The sequence below is a fragment of the Rhipicephalus sanguineus genome, chromosome 7, assembly GCF_013339695.2.
Source record: "Rhipicephalus sanguineus isolate Rsan-2018 chromosome 7, BIME_Rsan_1.4, whole genome shotgun sequence".
NCBI lineage: Eukaryota > Metazoa > Arthropoda > Arachnida > Ixodida > Ixodidae > Rhipicephalus > Rhipicephalus sanguineus.
Window position 1 is genome coordinate 158,518,894 of NC_051182.1, and position 20,215 is coordinate 158,539,108.

The 20,215-nt window shown below is 46.7% G+C and overlaps 1 protein-coding gene across 1 annotated transcript in view; it reads right to left on the minus strand.

Annotated features, from left to right (window-relative positions):
* Positions 1–20,215, minus strand: part of LOC119399204 (nucleoprotein TPR) — a 117,786-nt gene that overhangs the window by 17,182 nt on the left and 80,389 nt on the right. Inside the window, exons 28-35 of the mRNA XM_037666018.1 lie at positions 7,440–7,752; positions 5,775–5,984; positions 4,985–5,087; positions 4,577–4,669; positions 3,443–3,576; positions 2,595–2,659; positions 1,753–1,967; positions 14–250 (exon numbers count right to left, since the gene is read on the minus strand). Of these exons, the coding sequence (XP_037521946.1) occupies positions 14–250; positions 1,753–1,967; positions 2,595–2,659; positions 3,443–3,576; positions 4,577–4,669; positions 4,985–5,087; positions 5,775–5,984; positions 7,440–7,752 (1,370 nt within the window). The remainder of the gene's footprint in view (positions 1–13; positions 251–1,752; positions 1,968–2,594; positions 2,660–3,442; positions 3,577–4,576; positions 4,670–4,984; positions 5,088–5,774; positions 5,985–7,439; positions 7,753–20,215) is intronic.

The window sequence follows — 20,215 nt, forward strand, 5'->3', positions numbered from 1 at the left end:
CCTTGGTGCATACCGGGCAACGAGACATCGGGTGTTGCTGAGCTCGCTTCCTGAACAGGTGCCACAACCACCGTCGCTGGCTGCACCTCGGCTTGCTGCACGGCAGGTGAGGGAGTCACCGCGGCAGCGACTGATGCAGACACCGCTGAGGACACCGCAGTGGACACCGATGTAGAGGTTGCCGCAGTGGGCACCGCGGCTGCTGTCACCAGAGTGGGCGCTGTTGATACTGCTGGACTCTGCACTTCCACTGCACCGGGAAAGCACTACTGAATTCCATAATAATAATTTGTGGGGTTTTATGTCCCAAAACCAAGGTATCATTATGAGGCACATCATAGTGAGGGGGCTCTGGAAATTCCGACCATCTGATGTTCTTTAACGTGCACTGACGTCACAGAGTACACGGGCCCCTAGCATATCGCCTCCATCGAAATGCGACTGCTGCAGCTGGATTCAAGCCCGCGACTTTCGGTTCAGCAGTAGAGGCCCATAACCATTGAGCCATCGCGGTGGATAACTGAATTGAATTCAAATAATTTTCCTTATTACATACATTACAAGTACCTTTCAATGTCTATTTTATAAAGAAGGAGGCCTCAAAGTCAAATGGTGCAAATGCTAACATACCAGCAAACCTGGTGACACCTCGAAAGGCTGCAGCGGCATCGTAAACAAATGATTGCCCGTAAAGTTTATAGATGTCAGTGATCATACTGGTATTCGTAACTATACGGCGTCGGCATGCATGTGTGATCTGCTGTCTCCCGTGCCTGATAACTGGTTGCCCCTTGCAATCTTAATGCACTTTTCCGCGTGACACCAGTGTACTGCAGTGAGAGTCACTTAAACATTCCGCACACAACCAGAAAGTTTTAGAGCCGATGTAGTTATTTTCTTTTCACGGTGGTGCTAGCACAGTATTTTGGGAGATATATGGCCATGCCCATACAATCAGAAGGATTGCTCAAAATTTGGGAGTCTCCCGGGCAAACCGGAAGAGTTAAGAGGTACGTACTAATATTTACACCATTTGAAACAGGGCTCTTTATGCGGTCAGTAAAAAAAAAATTATGGCAGCTTTGCACTAGTGGTGCCGGTCCTGAAGGAAGAGCGCAGCTGGGTGGCCTTCATTGTTTCTCTTTATTTTCTTTCTTCTCTTTCTCTCTGCTTCTTGTATCTGTTTTTTGTACCTGTGGTTTCCTATTTCATTCTTTCTACACTCAAACCTCATTACACCAAAGTCACATCTGCCACGAAAATAACTTCGTTATATCCGAAAATTCGTTAAAAACGTTTATTTGTAACACTGTATCTATGACAACACTATTCTTCATTTACTTCGTTATAACCGATAATTCGTTATATCCATGTTCGTTATATTGAGGTTTGAGTGTATTTCTCTCTTTCTTTCTCTTTCAGTCTTGCTCTCTTTATCGTGTCTGTTTCTTTCTATCTTTCTCTCTCTTTGTCTTTCTATCTCTTTATTCCCTTCATTACTCTCTATTTTTCTCTTTCTTACTCTCTCTCTCTTTCACGCGTTTGACATGTTCCATTTCGCCGAGCAGAGCTTTTGTTTTAACGATTGCACCTGCTGTACTCGGTAGTGGGGCTTGTCCAATTCCTGTGGCATATACCCACCTGTGCTTTTGTACGAACACCAAAGTTTCTACTGCCGGCTTAAACAGCTCAGCTGTTAATATTTTGTCGTAGTTAGTCTTTAAAACCGAGGTCTGCACCCCAACCACTCACCCTCTGGAGGTGGAGCAGCTGCGGCACTCAAGGCTGCGGTCGGTGCCACGGTGGCGAGGCGGGCAGCCTGGGTGATGGGCCGGATGCTAGCAGTAGGGGTAAGCCGTGCCACGCTGGGTCCTGGGCGCTGCAGCACGGCTGCACTCTGTGCCGGTGGCGTCAGCGGCCGCACGTTGGCCGTGACCGGCTCGCTGGGTGCGCCACTCCCATGGCCACTGCACGCATGATTTACGAATGATTTACTCTTAAAAGGGTGCTGTGCAAAAGAACCATAATACAAAAAGAAAGAACACGAACGTTATTTTGTGTACCACCGCTCTAAGATGAATTACCAAATCACCCAGCAGTCCGTCCTTCTGAAATGATTTACTTGCCGAGTGCTTTGCATGAAATCCCACAGTGTGTGGAATCCACCAGAATTTTTTTCCCAATTTGAACCACAGGTTTGTGCTATTTTTTTTTATGCTTCCGTGAAACACGTATCAGTGGTGCACTGATATGATGAAGCATAAATATGGAGCATTTAGCACTCTATCACTTGCAGTAGTGCAGGTTTCCGTTTGCCTGCACATGGCTTGAGACACCCACACAAGCAAAGCAAAACACATAAACATTCGCAGTCTGTGGTATTTTTGTCAGGAGACTTCTAAGAACGTAATCATAGACAGCTAAACAAAACTTGCTCGTTAGCAGAATTTTTCACATGCGACGCAACCTTAGTAAAATCGTACAAGTCTAGATACATGAAATTGACTTAAATTTCACAGATTTGCAGAAGCTTGTATGGAAGATTAGACAAAAGCAGGGAATTGATGAGAGATGAAAACATGCAGTCAACTCACCCTGTCCTCTCCACAGGTGCAGTTACCATGGTAGGTTTAGCTTGCTTCTGCTGCTGTTGATTCAGCTGCATAATTTTTTTTTTCAAGAAATACAGCAACCAAACCCATGGCTTGGCATGAGCCATGCATGGCATGCTAATATGAGTCATAGCACTGTCCCAAAGCTTTGAAGAATGATTTTGCCGTTAATTTTAATTTCAACCATCAACAGAGTGGCATAGCTGAAGGGCAAACAAAACATCAAAATCGTTTGCTGCTTGGCAATCATGACTAGAGAAAGCATTTCAAATCCTCAGTGGTCAGAGCTTTAAAAAAACTTGTAGAACATGCCACACAAGTTTTTCTTGCCTTTTTCAAGTCCTAGCTGTACAACTACAACAATAATGGACGAATTAAATTCAAGCAAAAAATTACAAAGTAGAACACAGCTTTCTATGCCACATCAGTTCTGCAGAATCCCATAAGAGAGTGGAGGAGTTATGAGAGAGAAAATTGCCATCCACTCATTTGGAGCACCAAGCTTCAAGGAGGGCGACTGCCTCTGCAAGGTGTTGGTGCCGGGCTCAAGTCCCACATCGGGACGAATTTTTCGTTAACTAGGAAGCTTTTCTTCCTGAGATATCCATATGAATTTCCTAGTAGCTTTGTGCTACGAACGTGAGGACAGCAGTTCTCCCTTTCATAGAAGAGCTTTCGCAAGCAATAACTTGGGAACCCTATCCTGCGCTTCTAATTACACTTGAACTCCATTACAATGAAGTTGCATCTGACATGAAAGTGGCTTCACTAAGTATAAAAATTTGTTATAAACGAACATTATAAAACCCCCAAAATTCGATTGGCCTCACCTTCTGGGTGAGTTCGTCCACCTGTCGCTGAGCCCTGTCGAGGGCCTCGCGGGTGTCGCGCATCTCCTTCTCCTGGCGCAGCAGCCGACCCTCGAACTGCGACCGCAGGCTGCTCTCCCGCAACGCACTCTCCTCTGCACAAGCCACAACAAGGAAGCCTTCTAAGACCCTTTTATCCTTTTGTTCCGTTTACCATTCCTGGGCCAATGATTCCTACAGGAATTGATGCATGACAGTAGCATCCAAGTTGTGAATTGTTGGCGTAGTCGTAGCAACATTCGTAAGGAAGACGAGTGCAAATGTGGTACAAAAAGAAGAAAAGACGTCGACAAGAAAAACACGCTGAAGCATCTATACTATCCCAACTCTTTTCATTTAAAGCAAAAGCCATTATGAGATCACAACAACAGTGCCGTAGTTGTCCACCGCTCCCGCCGGTGTCCGCAACCGCTATCACGCAAAATAAGAAAAATGAAATGATAAAAAATACCCAGGATCGGATGGGATTTGAACCCAGAACCCCTGCGTGGCAGTCGAGTATTCTACCACAGAGCCATCCTGGTGCTTGAAACTCCTTTGCAAAGAAGACCCTATACAGGTGTGATGTCGGGCAAGGAACCGCATTAACCAGGGATCACACAATGTGCTCAACGAGTGTGTTATTTAAAGCTTTCCACCCACTACAAAGCTCAGCCATAATTCTTCGTCATCAGCCACATGCAGCATCAAAAAGTACACATAATGCCTTAGAGATGTGTAGCGGGTACCTCGCTTATGCACAGAAAGACAAATAATGGCATTGTGGGAGCTTTCCTACTTCACAAAAATTATGATTTATGGCGTAGTTGATACCGTGCATGTGTACTTGTATTAGCTGCCCCAAGAGAGTTTATAACGGGCTCTAGAAAGGCCGCTCTTTCACTTTCACTGTGATTGTGCTATGCATTAAAAGCAGACCTGGCTTTTTTTATAGCAGTGGGTAATCTTTGCATGCTGTGATCATGCTGCTTACATCAGAAAAAAGAAAAGCAATAACAGTGCTGTTGCTCCATAGAAACGTGTCTTGAAAAGGTGCACTAGCGAACACAATGCTCCGGTACAACAATTATGCACCAAGTGAAACTGGTGGCTCACGTTTCAACTGCTCCATGGAGGCGATGCGCTGGTTGAGACCTTCGAGGTTCTGCTTCAGGGTCTGGTTCTCCTTGGTCAGGGCTTCATTCTTGGCTACATCATGAACAGGAAACTGAGTCATCACAAGTAGACTGAACGATGACACTGCAACTTTTCTCCACAAAGCCAGCAGTAAAATTGACAGCAAGAGTGACAGATTCAACAGGGTCATTACCTTACGCAATAAACAGCAGAGAAACTAAAAACTAAGTTAACTCCTGGTGCTTTACATACCAAAACCACAATGTGATTATGCAACCTTCAAGTGCCTTGCGCACTGATAAACAGTGAGATCTGTGGGCAGGGAGTTAAAAGAACGCTGGCAGGAGGAACAAAGCCAGAGAATTTGTTTCAATGTTGCACACGTACTGTTGAAGTCGGCGATGCGCTTGCGTGCCTGCACGATGAGGCCCTTGGCCTGGCTGGCCGCACTGTTTGCCTGCTCCTTCTCGGCAGCAAGCTGCACGCTTTCCTGCACACAAGAGGGCATGCACGTGCACCTGCAAATGCTTCTTTTTGCTTTGTTTCAACAGCTATGCACAGTAAATCACTGGAATCTGAACAAAACGCAAAGATTTATCAGACAGCTGCGCGTGACAGCCGCAACTTTTATGATTTCATTCATTTTTATGCCTGGGAGGTCTTACAGGTCACTTTAGGGCAGGGGCCTCAAACACGCCGCCCACAGACCTTTCGCTGGCGGCCCGACCTACATACGACTGTCTCCGTCCCACATCGTTTTTTTTAGTAAGTATGTTAATGACCTACATAGATGTGATTGGTCTCAAGCAGTATGTTTGTGAGGCACCCCACTCGGTCCCCATGCGTTAAAACACAACCGTGGATGCTTCACTCATTCAGGAGATCAGCACTGATACATTTCTCGAAACCCGACATCAAATCCCCTTCTGAAATGACCCACATACGAGATATGGGAAAGCCCTTCTTTCAAATGGAGTCCCCCCTGTTCAAACCTCCTTCACAAGTATCGCAACTGCAGCCCGCTAGCTAAAGTGAGTTCGAGACCCCTGCCCTACAGTCTTTGAACTATGGAACCCTAGTCTGTAAAACATCTCCTTCATTTTGTGCACCGCTACTCTGGTAACAGTAAACTTGAAGTTGAACAGTCACCTTAGGGGAAAGGGGCAAAACTACTCACGGCCTTGGCACGGTCCAGCTCCTGGGTGAGGCTGGTCTGGCGCTCCTGAAGCTGGCGCACACTGGCGTCCAGGTCGGAGCGTGCCTGTGCCCCTTCGGTCTCGGCCTTTGTTTGGGCCTCCTCCAGCTCGGAGCAGCGCTTCTCCAGGGACTCCTTGGAGGACTTCAGCTCCTCAAACTGACTGCGGTAGTGGCGCGCTATCTTCTTCACCTGCACGTGGCAGTCGACAAAGCTAATGCAATTCGTGCCAGCAACTTTTTGCTTCTTCCTGACCAGACTGCATGAACAAAGATGCGTGTCTTATGTGTAGTAATGAATTCAAGCAAGAGACAAGTTCGGGGCAAGATGGGGGCCTGAAAAGATGCCAAGTCACTGAACAAAAAATGCTGCTGGAGCCAAAGTTCTGACTAGGAAACGTGCCTTCGTGAACGCTTTGACAAGTCTAATAGTTGAAATGGCTCCAACGACACTGTTCAACAACTTCTCACGCATCAGGGGAGAACACTGTCCTATTAACAAACAGACTACAACACGTAGAAATTTAATAATTTCCACACCATCATCTGAGGTTTAAGTCATACTATAAAAAAATATCATAGGTCCAACTGTACACACAAAATGAACTTCGCAATTATTTGGGACAAAAATGCCATATTAATATGAATCTGACTACTCATTACGCCACATCAATACGAATCTGGCGGCATTTGTGCAGTCTTGACTTCTCTCTTGCATCCGTGTTTGCACGCCCAGTCTTTTTACATGAATACCTGCCAAGTAGCTCCGCTCTCTGTTATTCTAAGACTACTTAAGGAGACGTTGCCAGTGATGTCAGTGTACGAGTCGAAATTAGGCAGATGTTACACGAACTGAAGATGGTGAAAACAAAGGTCTGTGCATTATTTAGCCTTAAATTTAAGTGAGTTTTCGAGTACTGTACTCGTGTTTCAGTGTTGACCCCTTTCATGCCAACAGATGCCTCTGTGGCATGGCGATTAATTATAATAAAGAAGTGTGTACTAATCAGAAATGACTGTTAATCAAAGGGTATTTAATTATCAATTCGATCCATACTCTGAAAACATTTTAGCACCAGTGGACAATGACAGAAGGGAGAAGTAGACAACACAAAGCCAATAGTGTTGTCTATGTCTCCTTTCTGCCCATGCCCGCTAACGCTAAAATGTTTTGCGAGTTCAAGTACCAACACGCCCAACATACAGCAGTGCTATCGATTTCATTAGATCCATATCTAATTCAGCCTCCGGAAATGCCATAATAATTCAATAATAATAATTCAAACATAATAATTAATAACTGTAGGGGTTTTACGTCCCACAACCATGATATGATTGTGAGGGATGCCGTAGTGGAAGGCTCCGTAAATTTTGATCATCTGGTGTTCTTCAACGTGCACCTAAATCTAAGTGCACAGGCCTCCAGTGCTTCGACTCCATCGAAACACGGCCACTGCGGCCGGGATTCGATCCTGCAACCTTCAGGGTCAGCAGTCGAGCACCATAACCACTAGACCAGTGTGGCGGGTGCCATTCAAACAACTCCATGCTGGTACATCTATGGAAATCGTCTAATTGGACAGCAGTATATAAGTCATCAAACAAACATCGATTCTTTCACTTTGACGATCAACTTGTGAGGTTGTACCTGGACGATGGTCTTCAGCTTCTCCTCCTTGTCCGCGCGGAGCGCTTGAAGCTCGGTGGCCGCCTTCTCAGCCTCGGCCTTCAGCAGATCGGCTTCCGCACGGACGGCCTGGAGCTCCTTTTGAGTGTCCCTCTGCAACGCGGCAATCTGCGACGAGAGCTCGGCACGCACCGCCTTGGTCTCTTCCGCGGCTGCGTTGAGACGCTGCTTGTAGTCCGCCACCTCATCCCGGTACGTCGCCAACTGCCGCTTGACGGCGACCAGCTCCTCACCGCGGTTGTGCGCCTCCCGCTTCAAGTTGGTGTTCTCCTCCCTGAGTGAACAAAGCACGGTTGAAAAAATTGCCACAGCTTGCACTGGTGGTGCAAGGCTGGAGCAAACAGTGGGGCAGCCTTCATTGTTTATTTTTCTTTCTCTCCATTTTTTTTCTCTTTTTTTGGTCTGTTTCTTTCTCGCTCTTTCTATCTTTCCTTCTCTTTTTCTCTCTTTAATTCTCGCTTTCTCTCTTTATAATAATAATAATAGCAATAATAATCTTTATTCTGTGTCTGTTTCTTTCTATCTCTGTCTATTTGTTTTTTCTCTGTCTTTCTATCTTTTTTCTTCCTTCCCTTTCCCTCTCTCTCTGCACTCATTATCATGCCCGTCGAAGTTATTGCATCCCACGCTAGACAAATCGGCGCAGAGAACAGCATGTGCCAGGCGCACGTGCTCGAGGAGCGAAGAAGATGAAGAAGAGGATGACGAGAGTGTGCGCTGGCATGATGATGATAGTTCTTGCTAAGATGAATCGGGGGTTTGCTGAGCTTAAACTGCTCTGTAGTGAAAATGTTAAAAAATTGAAATTAAATTTTGGGGTTTTAAAGGGACACTAAAGAAAAACACGATTTTTCTTGTATTGGTGAATTACAATTTCACAATAACAAAGGCACCACTCTTACCACGACAAGATGCTTGGTAAGGGAGAAAACGCGCAAGAAGAAAATACAGGTGGCGATGCTGCCTCGTAGTCATCATCATCATCATCAGCCTGTCTACGCCCACTGCAGGGCAAAGGCCTCTCCCATGTTCCGCCAATCAACCCGGTCCTGTGCTTTCTGCTGCCACGTTATACCTACAAACTTCTTAATCTCATCTACCCACATAATTTTCTGTCTGTGATCTACTTACCTACCTATTTACTTACCTACCTACTTACCTACCCACCTATTTTCTGTCATCTACCCACCTAATGTTCTGCCATTAAATTGAGGACGAAGCAGCGAGCGATGGAAAGGAAAATGATAGGTGTAACCTTAAGATACAGGAAGAGAGCAGAGTGGGTCAGGGAACAAACGGGGGTTAAGGATATCATAGTTGAAATCAAGAAGAAGAAATGGGTATGGGCCGGGCACGTAGCACGTCAGCAGGATAACCGGTGGTCATTAAGGGTAACCGACTGGATTCCAAGAGATGGCCTTGTAGTGTCCGCCACCAATTCACCGTGACATCACAGATTTTGACGGTGTATGCTAGGGCCTACGTAATCATTTGTCACTAAAATTGATACACATCGTGTTCTAAGGGACACATAGTCTTAATGTTGTGATTTTGATAGAATCAATGTGACCAAAGTACGCAAACAGGCTTTGAAATTTATGACGTCGCATTGACATGCTGAAGTTTCAGCACGAAATTGAAACATGATACTTTGACCTTCTTTTCTGATAACCCTCTTCTGATAATTAACCTATGGTGACAAAATTAAATGACAATAGCGTTCTGAAAGAATAATTTACCTGTCTAAACTTAATGTTTCACTTTAGAGTCCCCTTAAGTGCCAAAACTGCGATAGGATTATGATGCACACAGTAGTGGGCGACTCATGGTTAATTTCGACCACCTGGTTTTCTCTAATGTATACCTAAATTTTTTCTTCTCTTTTGCTCAGCCATGTATTTGTGTATGCATGTCTGGAATAAAGACTCAGACTAAACCCAAACACATGGGCATTTTAGCATTTCACCCCAGGGAAAATGCAACCATTGAGCGCAAAGCCGGGAGGCAGGTGCTTTCTTTAATACAACTACTGCAGCAGCAACCTCTGTTGAGAGGCTATGCTACGGATTGCCTGGAAACATAAAGTTAAACACTATGTACAGTACTCATGCATTAAAACGCGACAACAAATTTAGCATAACGACTGGCATGCGCATTGCTCGAGATAACCACGTCATGTCGCAACAAATCTGGTCTCTAACAATAATGCTGGCGCTGATCAACGTGTTCGAGTAGAAATTAAGCCGATACGACCCAAAGTGAAGACGGTGGAAATGTAAGTATGTGCGTTTCGTAGCCTTAAATTGTCCTGTTTCAATCCATGAGTACTGTACGCCTTTTAAAAGTCCGAGGAGTGACTCATATTTAAAAAGGGGTTCCCTGCCTATAAATATGACAGGATGGAGCGGAATTTGATGTCGGTATGATAACGGAAAATGCTTTCTTCTGTTCGCATCTAGTTCCGTACATTGCAGCAGGATGTGAAGCACAGTAAGACACTCGCCACATTTATCACACAAGGATGGATCACTACCGGACAAAAGGTATGAGGGTGTGCTGTGTGTATGTCCTATCCTAAGTCTGCAAAGTGTTACTTCTCTATAGCACGTTTTTGATATCGGTGGCCAATTAACAAGATGCGGCTTGATAAGATGCAGCTTATTTTGTGTTCGCCTATCCCATAAGCATTGCCAATAAGCCCTGAGCTTTCGTTTTAGGAAAGGCTTTAGGTCTAGTGCAGGTACAGCTTTGGATGTGCCGGCACCATTTTCGTGGATGGATGCAGCTAGCTGGTCCACCAACACGTTTCCCTCAATCTCGCGGTGCCCTAGCACCCAGCATACTATCTATGCTGTTTGAACGTGAAGTTGAGCATAAGAGTGAGCAAAGCAAGACAAGGTTTTTATGTTTTTTCAGAGTTTTCAAAGCTTTTACAACGCTTAGAAAATCTGTGTATATAACTGCACTTCGTAGTTTTTAATTCTTTAATGTGTTTAACGGCTAAAAATATCGCATTAGCCTCTGCTGTGAAGATGCTTGTATTAGAGTGGAAAATGCCGGCATCTGAAAAGAATGGACCGACTGCTGTGTAGGATATACGAGCGTGAGACTTCGAAGCATCCGTAAAGAATTCAGAACAAGTGCATTAGTGCTGCAGTTCGAGGAAGTATGTACGGATATGTGCAATAGGCGCATGCTTCATAACTCATCTAGGTCCTCACATGGAGTAGGGCTGTCTCACCGAAGGACGGCTGTGAAAGAGGGCAGAACTGGACAAATCATTGATAGTAGACTGTTCACTTTGAGAAAATATACAAAGGGCATGTAGGATCTCTGCAGGCGGAGCGAACACACGTTTGATTCAACGTAGAGGCATTCTACGGGACTCATTCGAAAAGCACCCGTAGAAATGCGAATGCCCAGATGGTGGGCAGGGTCAAGCATCTTCAAGGCACTTGGTCTCGCAGACTCAATAGACTATGGCCTCGTAGTCTAGGCGTGTGTGTATGAGGCTCTTGTACAGATTCACGAGACATTTTCTGTCACTGCTCCATGCTGTACGTGACATGACCTTTAATATATTCTATCATAGACTTTATTTTAAGGCACTTGATGTGTGGCACAAAGGTTAGCTTCACGTCTAAGATTAGGCCTAAAAATTTATGCTCCGTTTTTAGACCTACCATGGGATTTTATGTGGATAAAACTGAATGATTTTTGGCAGTGGGGAAATTGTGCAGTAGCCCGCACACTTTGTTCTGTTTCTCACGAGCTTCACGGCGCTCGTCATTCCACCAAGGGACATGACGTTTGCATGCCACCCCACTTAGTTCTGATACACATTTCAAAGCAGCATCAATTATAAAACTGGTAAAATACTGAACAGCACCATCAACTCCCAAGGAAGACATGTCAGCCCACAAGATAGTAGTAAAACTTCAGAACTTTTCCCAATCGGCTGTGTCAATATTCCACAGGGGAGCCTGTGGTGAAAATTCGTTCTCTTTGTGTTGTCAGCAGTATGGGAAGTGGTCGCTCCTATAAGGGTTTTTAACCACTTCCAAGTTAAAATCAAGTAAAAGCTTGGGAGAGAAAAATGCTCAGACCAATAGATGAATATGTTTTGTTCGCAAGGCTAAAAAACGTAGGTTCTTTCCTATTTAACAGAGAGGCACCAGCTGAAAAGAGGAAGTTGTCAATCAAACGACCCTTCGCATCGCTGCGAGTGTCATCCCACAAGCTGCTGTGAGCATTAAAATCGCCGAGAACGAGGTAAGGTTCTGGCAGTTCATCCATAAATTAATGAAATTCACGTTTGTGCAGCTGGTACTGTAAGCAAATGATAACAAGTTTGTTGGAATACAGCTAGAACAGCCACTGCCTCTATTGCTGTTTGGAGTGGGAGGTGCTGACATGCCACATTTCTGTCAAGTATGATGGCCACACCGCCAAATGATGCGACTGCATCTTGGCGATGCTTGTGGAAAATTACACACTGACGAAGAAAATTCGTGTGTAGAATTTAGGTGCATTTCGCGCACACACAGCACCTTAGGACAAAATTTACTTTAAAGTTCTTGTACACCGTCTAGATTGTGAACAAGTTGCCTGATGTTCCATTTTATTGTTTCCATATTAAAAGTCTGTTAGTGCAGTGTGTCGACAGGGAGGAAAATTACTTATTTTACAGAGCCTTTGTCAGACCCTGTAATTGGGGCTCTGTCTTTTTTTGAGCATTCGAGGGCTTCTGGCCGCTCCTTGGGTGCAGCCTCCACTGGTGGGAAAGAAGTGTCCGATGCCTCGTGCGAGACACGCCAGGACCTTGGTCTAACGAGGTGTGTGTATGCAAAGTAGGCTTTGTCACTACGGACGCAGCCTTCGATCCCACCAGGCCAGAGGTCGAGGGGACCTCTTTAGCTTCTGGGCTGCCCAGGCTGCTGCCAGAGCTTTTAGAGGCCACTGGTGTGGCTGTGTTGACTCGAGCCTGGGCAGCCTTGGCTGCTCATACCATGGGGGCAGGTGTCAGCACAGCACACTGTGAGTGGCATGGGTGACCCTGTTGCACTACATTTGGCGAATAATGGTTTGTCTGCAATGTGGGGAGAGAGATAGGAAAGGGCAACTGCCGATTCCCCCTGGTTGGGTCAGCCCAGGGGTGCCATCCACGTGAAGCCGGGGCCTTAAAGGTCCAATGACCTGGCATCCACTCAATGACCACGATCCCCTTTTATCTGGACGTGGCTAAGCGTGGGAGGGGGTTGAACGCACACCCCACCCCCTGTTGGCTCATTTTTGTGGTGACGCCGACCACCAAACACCTGCTTGCGCATACGCCCCTGCGGGGGGTATTTTTCTACTCTGTCCCATTTTTCCTATGTTTGCATGCTGTGCTATACACTGCTGTCACGAGCTACAGCCAAGCACTCTACTATGTTGTCGGAGCTCTTTGTTGGCATACCGAATTTTACCCCTTCGCCCACCTAGTTCTGCACATCTGTGGGTTTCATGTAAGCTCTCACAGTTTTCTTTTTCATTTGGCCTATTTTAACGCAAATGCGTTACATCACGCGAGCTACAAAATGTGCAAAGCGAGACTACTAAGACAACAATACTTGAGCAGACGCTCCCATGACGTTGACAGCCAGAGTAGCCAGTTCCGCATATAGTCGGACCCCGCCGATACATTTTTCGCGGGACCGTAGGAAAAAAAACGTAAGGTCCGGGAAACGGGAACAAAATGAGAAATCAGTGTAGCGGCACGCAATATGACGCACACAAGCCTGAAGAAACGGCCGGCCTCGTCGGCGTTTAAAATGTTCTTCGGCTCGTCGTTCTTTATTATGCTCACTACGGCCTCCTCACAGCTGTCGACGGTTGCAATATCGGCGCTTGCAGCCTCCCCTCTCACAGCGCGGTAGGTTATGCCGTGTCTCTTTTTGAAACGGTCGATCCATCCGTTCGAGGCGCTGAAACCGTCGATGCCGAGCCCGCCGGCGATCTCCAGCGCCTTTTCGCGCAGGATCGTGCCGTCAAGGTTCACGCCGGCCGCCCTGGCCTGCTTAAACCACTCTAAACAAGCCTCGTCGAGCTGGACGTGCTTCGCGCTTCGGGCTTGCTTGCACTTCGTGTCGAACACCCGGGCGTGTTCTTCAATTTCGCGTTGTTTCGCGACAACGGAGTTCAGGGTGGAAGGCGTCAGTCCTAGCTCCCTCGCGATCAATAGCCTCTTCCTTGTCGGGTTCTCTTTCACTACGCGGAGAATGTCTAACTTCTCTTGCAGCGAAAGTGATTTCCGCTTTCTAGGTCTCATCCTGTTTGTCTATTCGGCGCTCGACATCGCACGGGCACACGACCAACGCAGCAGCCCACAAGAAAGCGCAAGAAAGCATTTCCTACAATAGCGATAGCGATGGGTCCACCCCCAGTAACGTTGCCGGTACTCGCTCCACGCAAACAGGTCGTCTCCGGGCGACAAAAACCGATCTCGGAGTCCGTACATTTGCGGCATGCATAGAAACCAATTTACCAATTTTTTGCACAAAAACACGTTATCAACACCATGTTTAGATGGGAAGATACAGATCTCGGAGGCCGTGTTTCTGGTGGCGAGATTTAAAGGGACGCTAAAGGGAAAAACGATTTTTCGCCTACTAGTAAATTACAATTTCACAATACCGAAAACACCACTCTTACCGCGAGAAGACCTTTGCTAAGCGAGAAAACGCACGAAAAGAAAATGCGGGTGGCGACGCCACCTTGAAATTACTACACCAAACGCCGTGACGCCATAGATTTTGACGGCGTCTACTAGGTAATACGTAGTTCATAATCGGTAAAAATTAGGTGCACTGTTCTCTGAGGGGGCCATAGAAGTAACATACCGAGTTTCAGGGCATTTCGTTGCGCCAAAATACGACAAATACTTTGTGAAATCCGTGACGTCAGGCGCGGAGATTTCGGCGCGAAATTTAAAAATGAAACTTCGGCCTTAATTTTCTCGTCTATTAATAAACCTATGATGGTGAAATTGACGACATTCGAGTTCTCAGAGTACAATTTATCTAAACCAATTAATTATTTCACTTTCGTGTTTCTTTAAAAAATTTAAGGCAACTTTGCACAAGTGGTGCCAAGCCTGAAGGAAGTGCATAGCTGGGTGACCTTCTCTTTCTTTCATTTTCTCTCTTCACTCTATTTTCTGTCTTCTTTTTCTACTTCTGTCTTTTTCTCGCTCTTTCTAGCTCTCTTTCTCTCTCCCTCTCTACTTCTTTGGTTCCTCTTTCTTTCTATCTCTTTCTCTTTTTGCCTATATCTTTCTCTCTCTTTGATTCTCTATCTTTCCGTCTTTCGTTCTCTTTGTGTTTTGTTTTTCCTTTCTTTCTATTTCTATCTCTTTCTTTCTATGCTACGCTTTACTCTCTCCCCTCCTTTCCCTCCTCCTCACTCTCACATCTCTCCCCCTCGCTTCCCTTTCCCACCCCCTTGCTATAATATATATTAAGCAAGCCTATGTTTTACTCTGCTAGTGTGCCTGGATAGCATAGTGGTTTCAAAGCTCGCTTTGGGATCGTGGGTACACGGGTGCGAATCCTGCCTCAAGAAATTTTTTAGCCAAGAATTTTTCTCTTTCTTTCTATCCCTTCTTTCTCTCTCTGAACTCGCTCTCTTGCCCATCCGAGTTAATGCACCCCACGCCAGAAAAAACGCTGCAGCGGGAGAGCCCCGTGCCAGGTGCACATTTTCAGAGAGCGAAGCAGATGATGAAGAGGACAAAGAGAGAGCACACCGGTGAGTTATTGCATTGCGTACGCTAGAAAGGCAGAGGCCATTTATGATGATAATAGTTTGTGCAAACGTGTAATGGTATGATGAAAAGTATAACAGCTCCCGTTTAGAGTGCACTATAGATACCGCCCTTCGATTCGACTATAGATACCGGCCAATTCGATTGTCAAGCCACCAAGCGGACCAAGCCAAGCGGTGTGAAAAGTCAACATGACTGCCTGGACTCAATGCTGAATTTGCGTTACACTTAAGGTCGCACCATCGCTGAGCTAGTATGCTCAAGGTTGTACAGAAATTGAGAGCACTTAATTTCATGGCTTCAACAAATTTATTGGCGTCAAATTATGAACTGGTGGGTATTCTTTCAGATTATGCATGGGTTCAATTTCTTTAATTTTGTTCTCTCTTTTTGCCTCATTGAGCCCCTTCAAAAGAAAAGGAAACCCTCGTGATGCAAAAGAATATGAGCATTGACTTTGTCAATTCTTGCTCTACGCAGCCAGTTTGTGCAGCACACAGCTTACAGAGCTGCAGCAAGCTGCCTACTATCTTTGAATGCCAGGGCACTGCGCTGAACATACAGGGTGCTTTGTTTTTTTGGACAATACAGATTTCTTATAAAAATTCTGTGACAGTCACGCTCCAGTCGTTTTCGCACATACACTCCATGTCAAGGCAGAAATGCTTCACCGCAACTAAAATGAAATTGACAAAACTAATTAACAGAAACTCATCCATTAGCTTTTTAATTATTGACATGAGGGCAGCTGTTTATACTATAAAGTTGCAGTGTGTGCCAATTTATGGCATACCCATTTTTTAGAAATTAAAAAGTTGCGCTTAATTCAAGATAGTCATCATTGAATTTTACAAGCAAAATTGAAACTGATTGCACCCAGCGTGTAGAAAATGCGGCCTCTCTGTTATGTAAGACCAGAACTACATGCGACAAGGAATTGACGAAATTTGAATCAGGGCATGCAGAAGTATAATTTGGTCAGGAAAATCAGCAAGCATTCTGTAATACACAAGCAGACAGCTTATACTTCAAATGGAATGTGTCGTGCTTATTTGTTTCTTTCGTGATCCATAAACAGGAGCGAAAAAGTATTTCGCCTGTCTGCAAGAAATGCCCCAGTGACTGCCTCGAGTGTTATGCTTCACAGAGAAAGAAAAGGTTGATATTGCGGTTTTCTTGCACACAGCTCAAAAGAAACAGATAAGTACCAAACACAACATGCAAAGTGTGCTGGTACCACTTGCCCGTCTTCACGCTACCAACGGTGGATCAAGCATTAGGCTCTCTGGCCGGTGCGAAATGGCTTTCGAAGCTTGACGCTTACTCGGGGTTCCATCAAGTCCGACTAAGTAGGGACTGTGAAGAACTAACTACAGTGCAGACCACTTATAACGTAACCGCATATAGTGCAGGACCGGTTATAATGCGGTCTTTTTCGACTCCCGTTTACCCTCCCATAGAACCGCATGTATACGCATACCGCTTATTGTGCAGTCCCCCAAGATGAAATACCGTTTATAATGCGGTTGCGGGAAAATATTTCTGACAAACGCGGTAACGAGTGCAGTTCTCAAAGGAGGTACGCCGCTGGGGAGGGAGCGACGAGGTCGTTACGAAGGGCGAGGGCACGCACAGTGAACGAACGAGGGGCGGAGGGAGGAAAAAGACCGCGGCAGCGCTGTGCGGGTTCGCCGAGTGGGGAAGGATGGTGGTTGCCTAGGCGACGGAGTAGCCTTTGCACCGGCGGCGGCAAGGCTCCGCGGCCGCTTGCAGGCAGCGCGTTCCGCGTGGAACGTTGTTTCCTGTCGGGAAAAGCGTCGTCGTTATCACACTTGCTACAGATATCGCGTTTGCTACCTCGTCCGCAAATTGAAAAGTTTTGCGGCTTCATGACGCGAGCTTTCGCCTTTTCTGCCAGTGCGCGGACTTAAACGAGCTTGGCGGGCTTTTGTCGCTGTTGATCTCCCGGGCGCGAACACAAACTTCGTATCACGCGCGCTGTTCTTGGGTTAGTGCTTGAGTGCGATCTTTTCGACGTCCGATCTTCATGTTGTCTTAGACAAACTTCCCGCGACAACATGCTGAACCGCAGGCTAGGCCTAATCAGCGTTGGTTGCTTTTCGGTAGCGGTCGCGGGCGATAAAAGTTGCGGTTTGGTGCGGAATCAACGAAACTTTTTGCGATGGCTGCACTTGAAGGGAAGGGAATCATATCGTTAATGAATACGAGGACATGGTTGGCACATGCAACTCTCGAATGGTGGTTCCGGATTCGATTGCAATGTCTTGGACATCGCGTGCGCGCCCGTGAAATCGAACGATCGGTACCGCTCAGCACGTGAAATTTCGGTCGCGATTCGACATGGTTTCTGTGTAATGCGCATACCTCGAGGTGGCCTGAAACGTAGTCGGCGAATTTCCGCGATGGCACATTGTTTTGTTTGCTTTTTTCCCCCGTGTTCATTTCGTTGGCAATGCGGGTCTTTGGCGGTTAATTTTTGAACATTCGGAGATTTAAGTGGTTGTAAGCGCCCCAAATCGCATAGGTCGATTATCGGACACGCGAGGCTACATGCTCAACACGTTTTGCGCAAGTGTAGCCTTTGAAGAAGGTTGTTTTGGTTATAGTGCGGTACCGCTTATAGTGCGGATATTCGCGACTCCGGCGGGAGGTACTGTTTTACTAGACTACCGTTCGAAATTACGTCCGCTCCGGAGTATTTCCAGAAAAGGATGTCCGAAATCCTATGCGGCCTGCCAGATGTTGTCAACGTCATGGATGACATTCTAGTGTTTGGTAATACGAAATCCCAACACGACGAACGTTTAGCAGAGGTTATGTCACGCCTGGCTGGCGCAAACGTGACTCTGAACAAGGAAAAGTGCCAGTTCGGCGTTAACAAAGTGAAATTTCTGGGCCATATTCTGAATGAGAATGGAATTGAGCCTGATCCAGCAAAGGTTAGCGCTGTTAAAAATCTAAACGCCCCGAAAAATGTCACCGAACTGAGAAGCTTGCTCGGCATGGCTAATCACCTAGGTCGCTTTTTGCCTCACCTGGCGCAGACTACTGCTCCGATGCGGGCTCTTTTGCACAAAGATAGCGAATGGGTCTGGGCGTGTGACCAAGAAAAGGCGCTCAACGAGCTGAAAGGGCTAATTTGTTCTGCGCAGTGTAGTATGGCCACGTACGATGCAACACTTCCTACCGTCCTTTCAGCGGATGCATCCTCTTTTGGACTGGGAGCTGTACTTTTTCAAACGCAGAAAGACGGCCACCGTAGACCAATAGCTTTCGCATCTCGGTCCCTCACGAACACAGAGCGGCAATACTCCCAGATAGAAAAGGAAGCGCTAGCACTGACGTGGGCAGCCGAAAGATTTGACGAGTACATCCGTGGCCTAAACGTTACCTTCGAAACGGATCACAAGCCCTTAGTGTCCTTACTAGGCCAGATGGCCATTGATGATATGCCCCCGAGAATTCAACGCTTTCGGCTCCGACTAATGCGCTATCTTTTCAGTGTTCAGTACGTTCCCGGCAAATCGCTAGTCACAGCCGACACCCTTTCGCGGTCTCCAGTTGCATGCAGCAATTTTGAAAAGGGCTTGTGTGTGTCAGATGTCACAGCATACTCTAAGGCGTGTTTGCTTGGCTTGGAAACGGGCGACAATTTTTTGTCTAGAGTGAGAGAATGTCAAATGAATGATCCCATTTGTAAACACCTGCGCAGGCTGTGTAAGGCCAATTGGCCAAGGAAACCGAATGTTCCGTCTTTCCTCATGCCTTACTGGCAAGATAGAGCATGCCTTAATATGATTGATGGTCTCTTGCTGAAAGGAACAAGGCTGGTAATCCCGCTATCTCTAAGAACAGATGTGCTGCGCAGATTGCATGACGGGCATCAGGGGATTGGGCGTTGTCGCAGTGTGGCTAAATGTTCTGTCTGGTGGCCAGGGTTGAGCACCGAACTGGCACAGTTCGTGAATCAGTGCACTGTTTGCGCACAGCATGCTCAGCAACTGGCCGAGCCCATGATAGCAACCGCAATGCCATCGTTTCCTTGGGAGAGAGTGGGAGTAGATCTGTGCGTAATCAACGGCCAGGTATACCTTGTCGCAGTGGATTATCTTTCACGGTACCCTGAGGTAGTCAATCTTCCCTCCACAAAGTCTGGAACGGTCATTGATAGACTGAAAGATATTTTTGCTAGGCATGGAATCCCTGAGTGTGTGCTGACAGATAACGGTCCTCAGTTCGTGGCCAGCGAGTTTGAACAGTTCGCGGTGTCATACGGGTTTCGCCAAGTCACCGTGAGTCCGAGGCACCCACAGGGGAACGGGGAAGTAGAGCGAATGGTTCAGACGGTTAAGCACCTCATTCTAAAGTCTAAAGACCCTTACCTGGCATTGCTGGCTTACAGGGCGACGCCCGGCATTCTTGGAGTCAGTCCTGCTGAAGTACTTATGGGTAGGCGATTGAGGACAAGAGTTCCAATGCTACCGCGTCATCGAAATCCGGAAAAAAGCGGCCCGAAAGAAGTCGTGGCCCGCGACCAGGAGGTCAGGCAGCGGCCGTGCCGCTACTACAAGCAACGCCATCGTTCCAGACGGCTTTCCAAGCTAGAAGCAGGGGACCTGGTCTGGGCGACAGACATGCAATCCAAGGCCACAGTCCTCGAACCAGCACCAAAACCGCGGTCATATGTAGTGCGAACAGACGACGGGGTGGTCCTCCGCCGAAACAGAACCGTCTACCAAAAGAAAGGGCCTACACGGAAACTTACGAATTTCCAGAAAGCTCAGAGGAGCCAAGCGGGGCACAAATGGCTCGTAGCCCAGATGGCTTGCCAGCAACAGATTCAGCGGTGCCTCCGACTCGCGTTGTGGCCAATAGTGAACCCACTCCCATTGTAACGCGGTTTGGTAGAGTG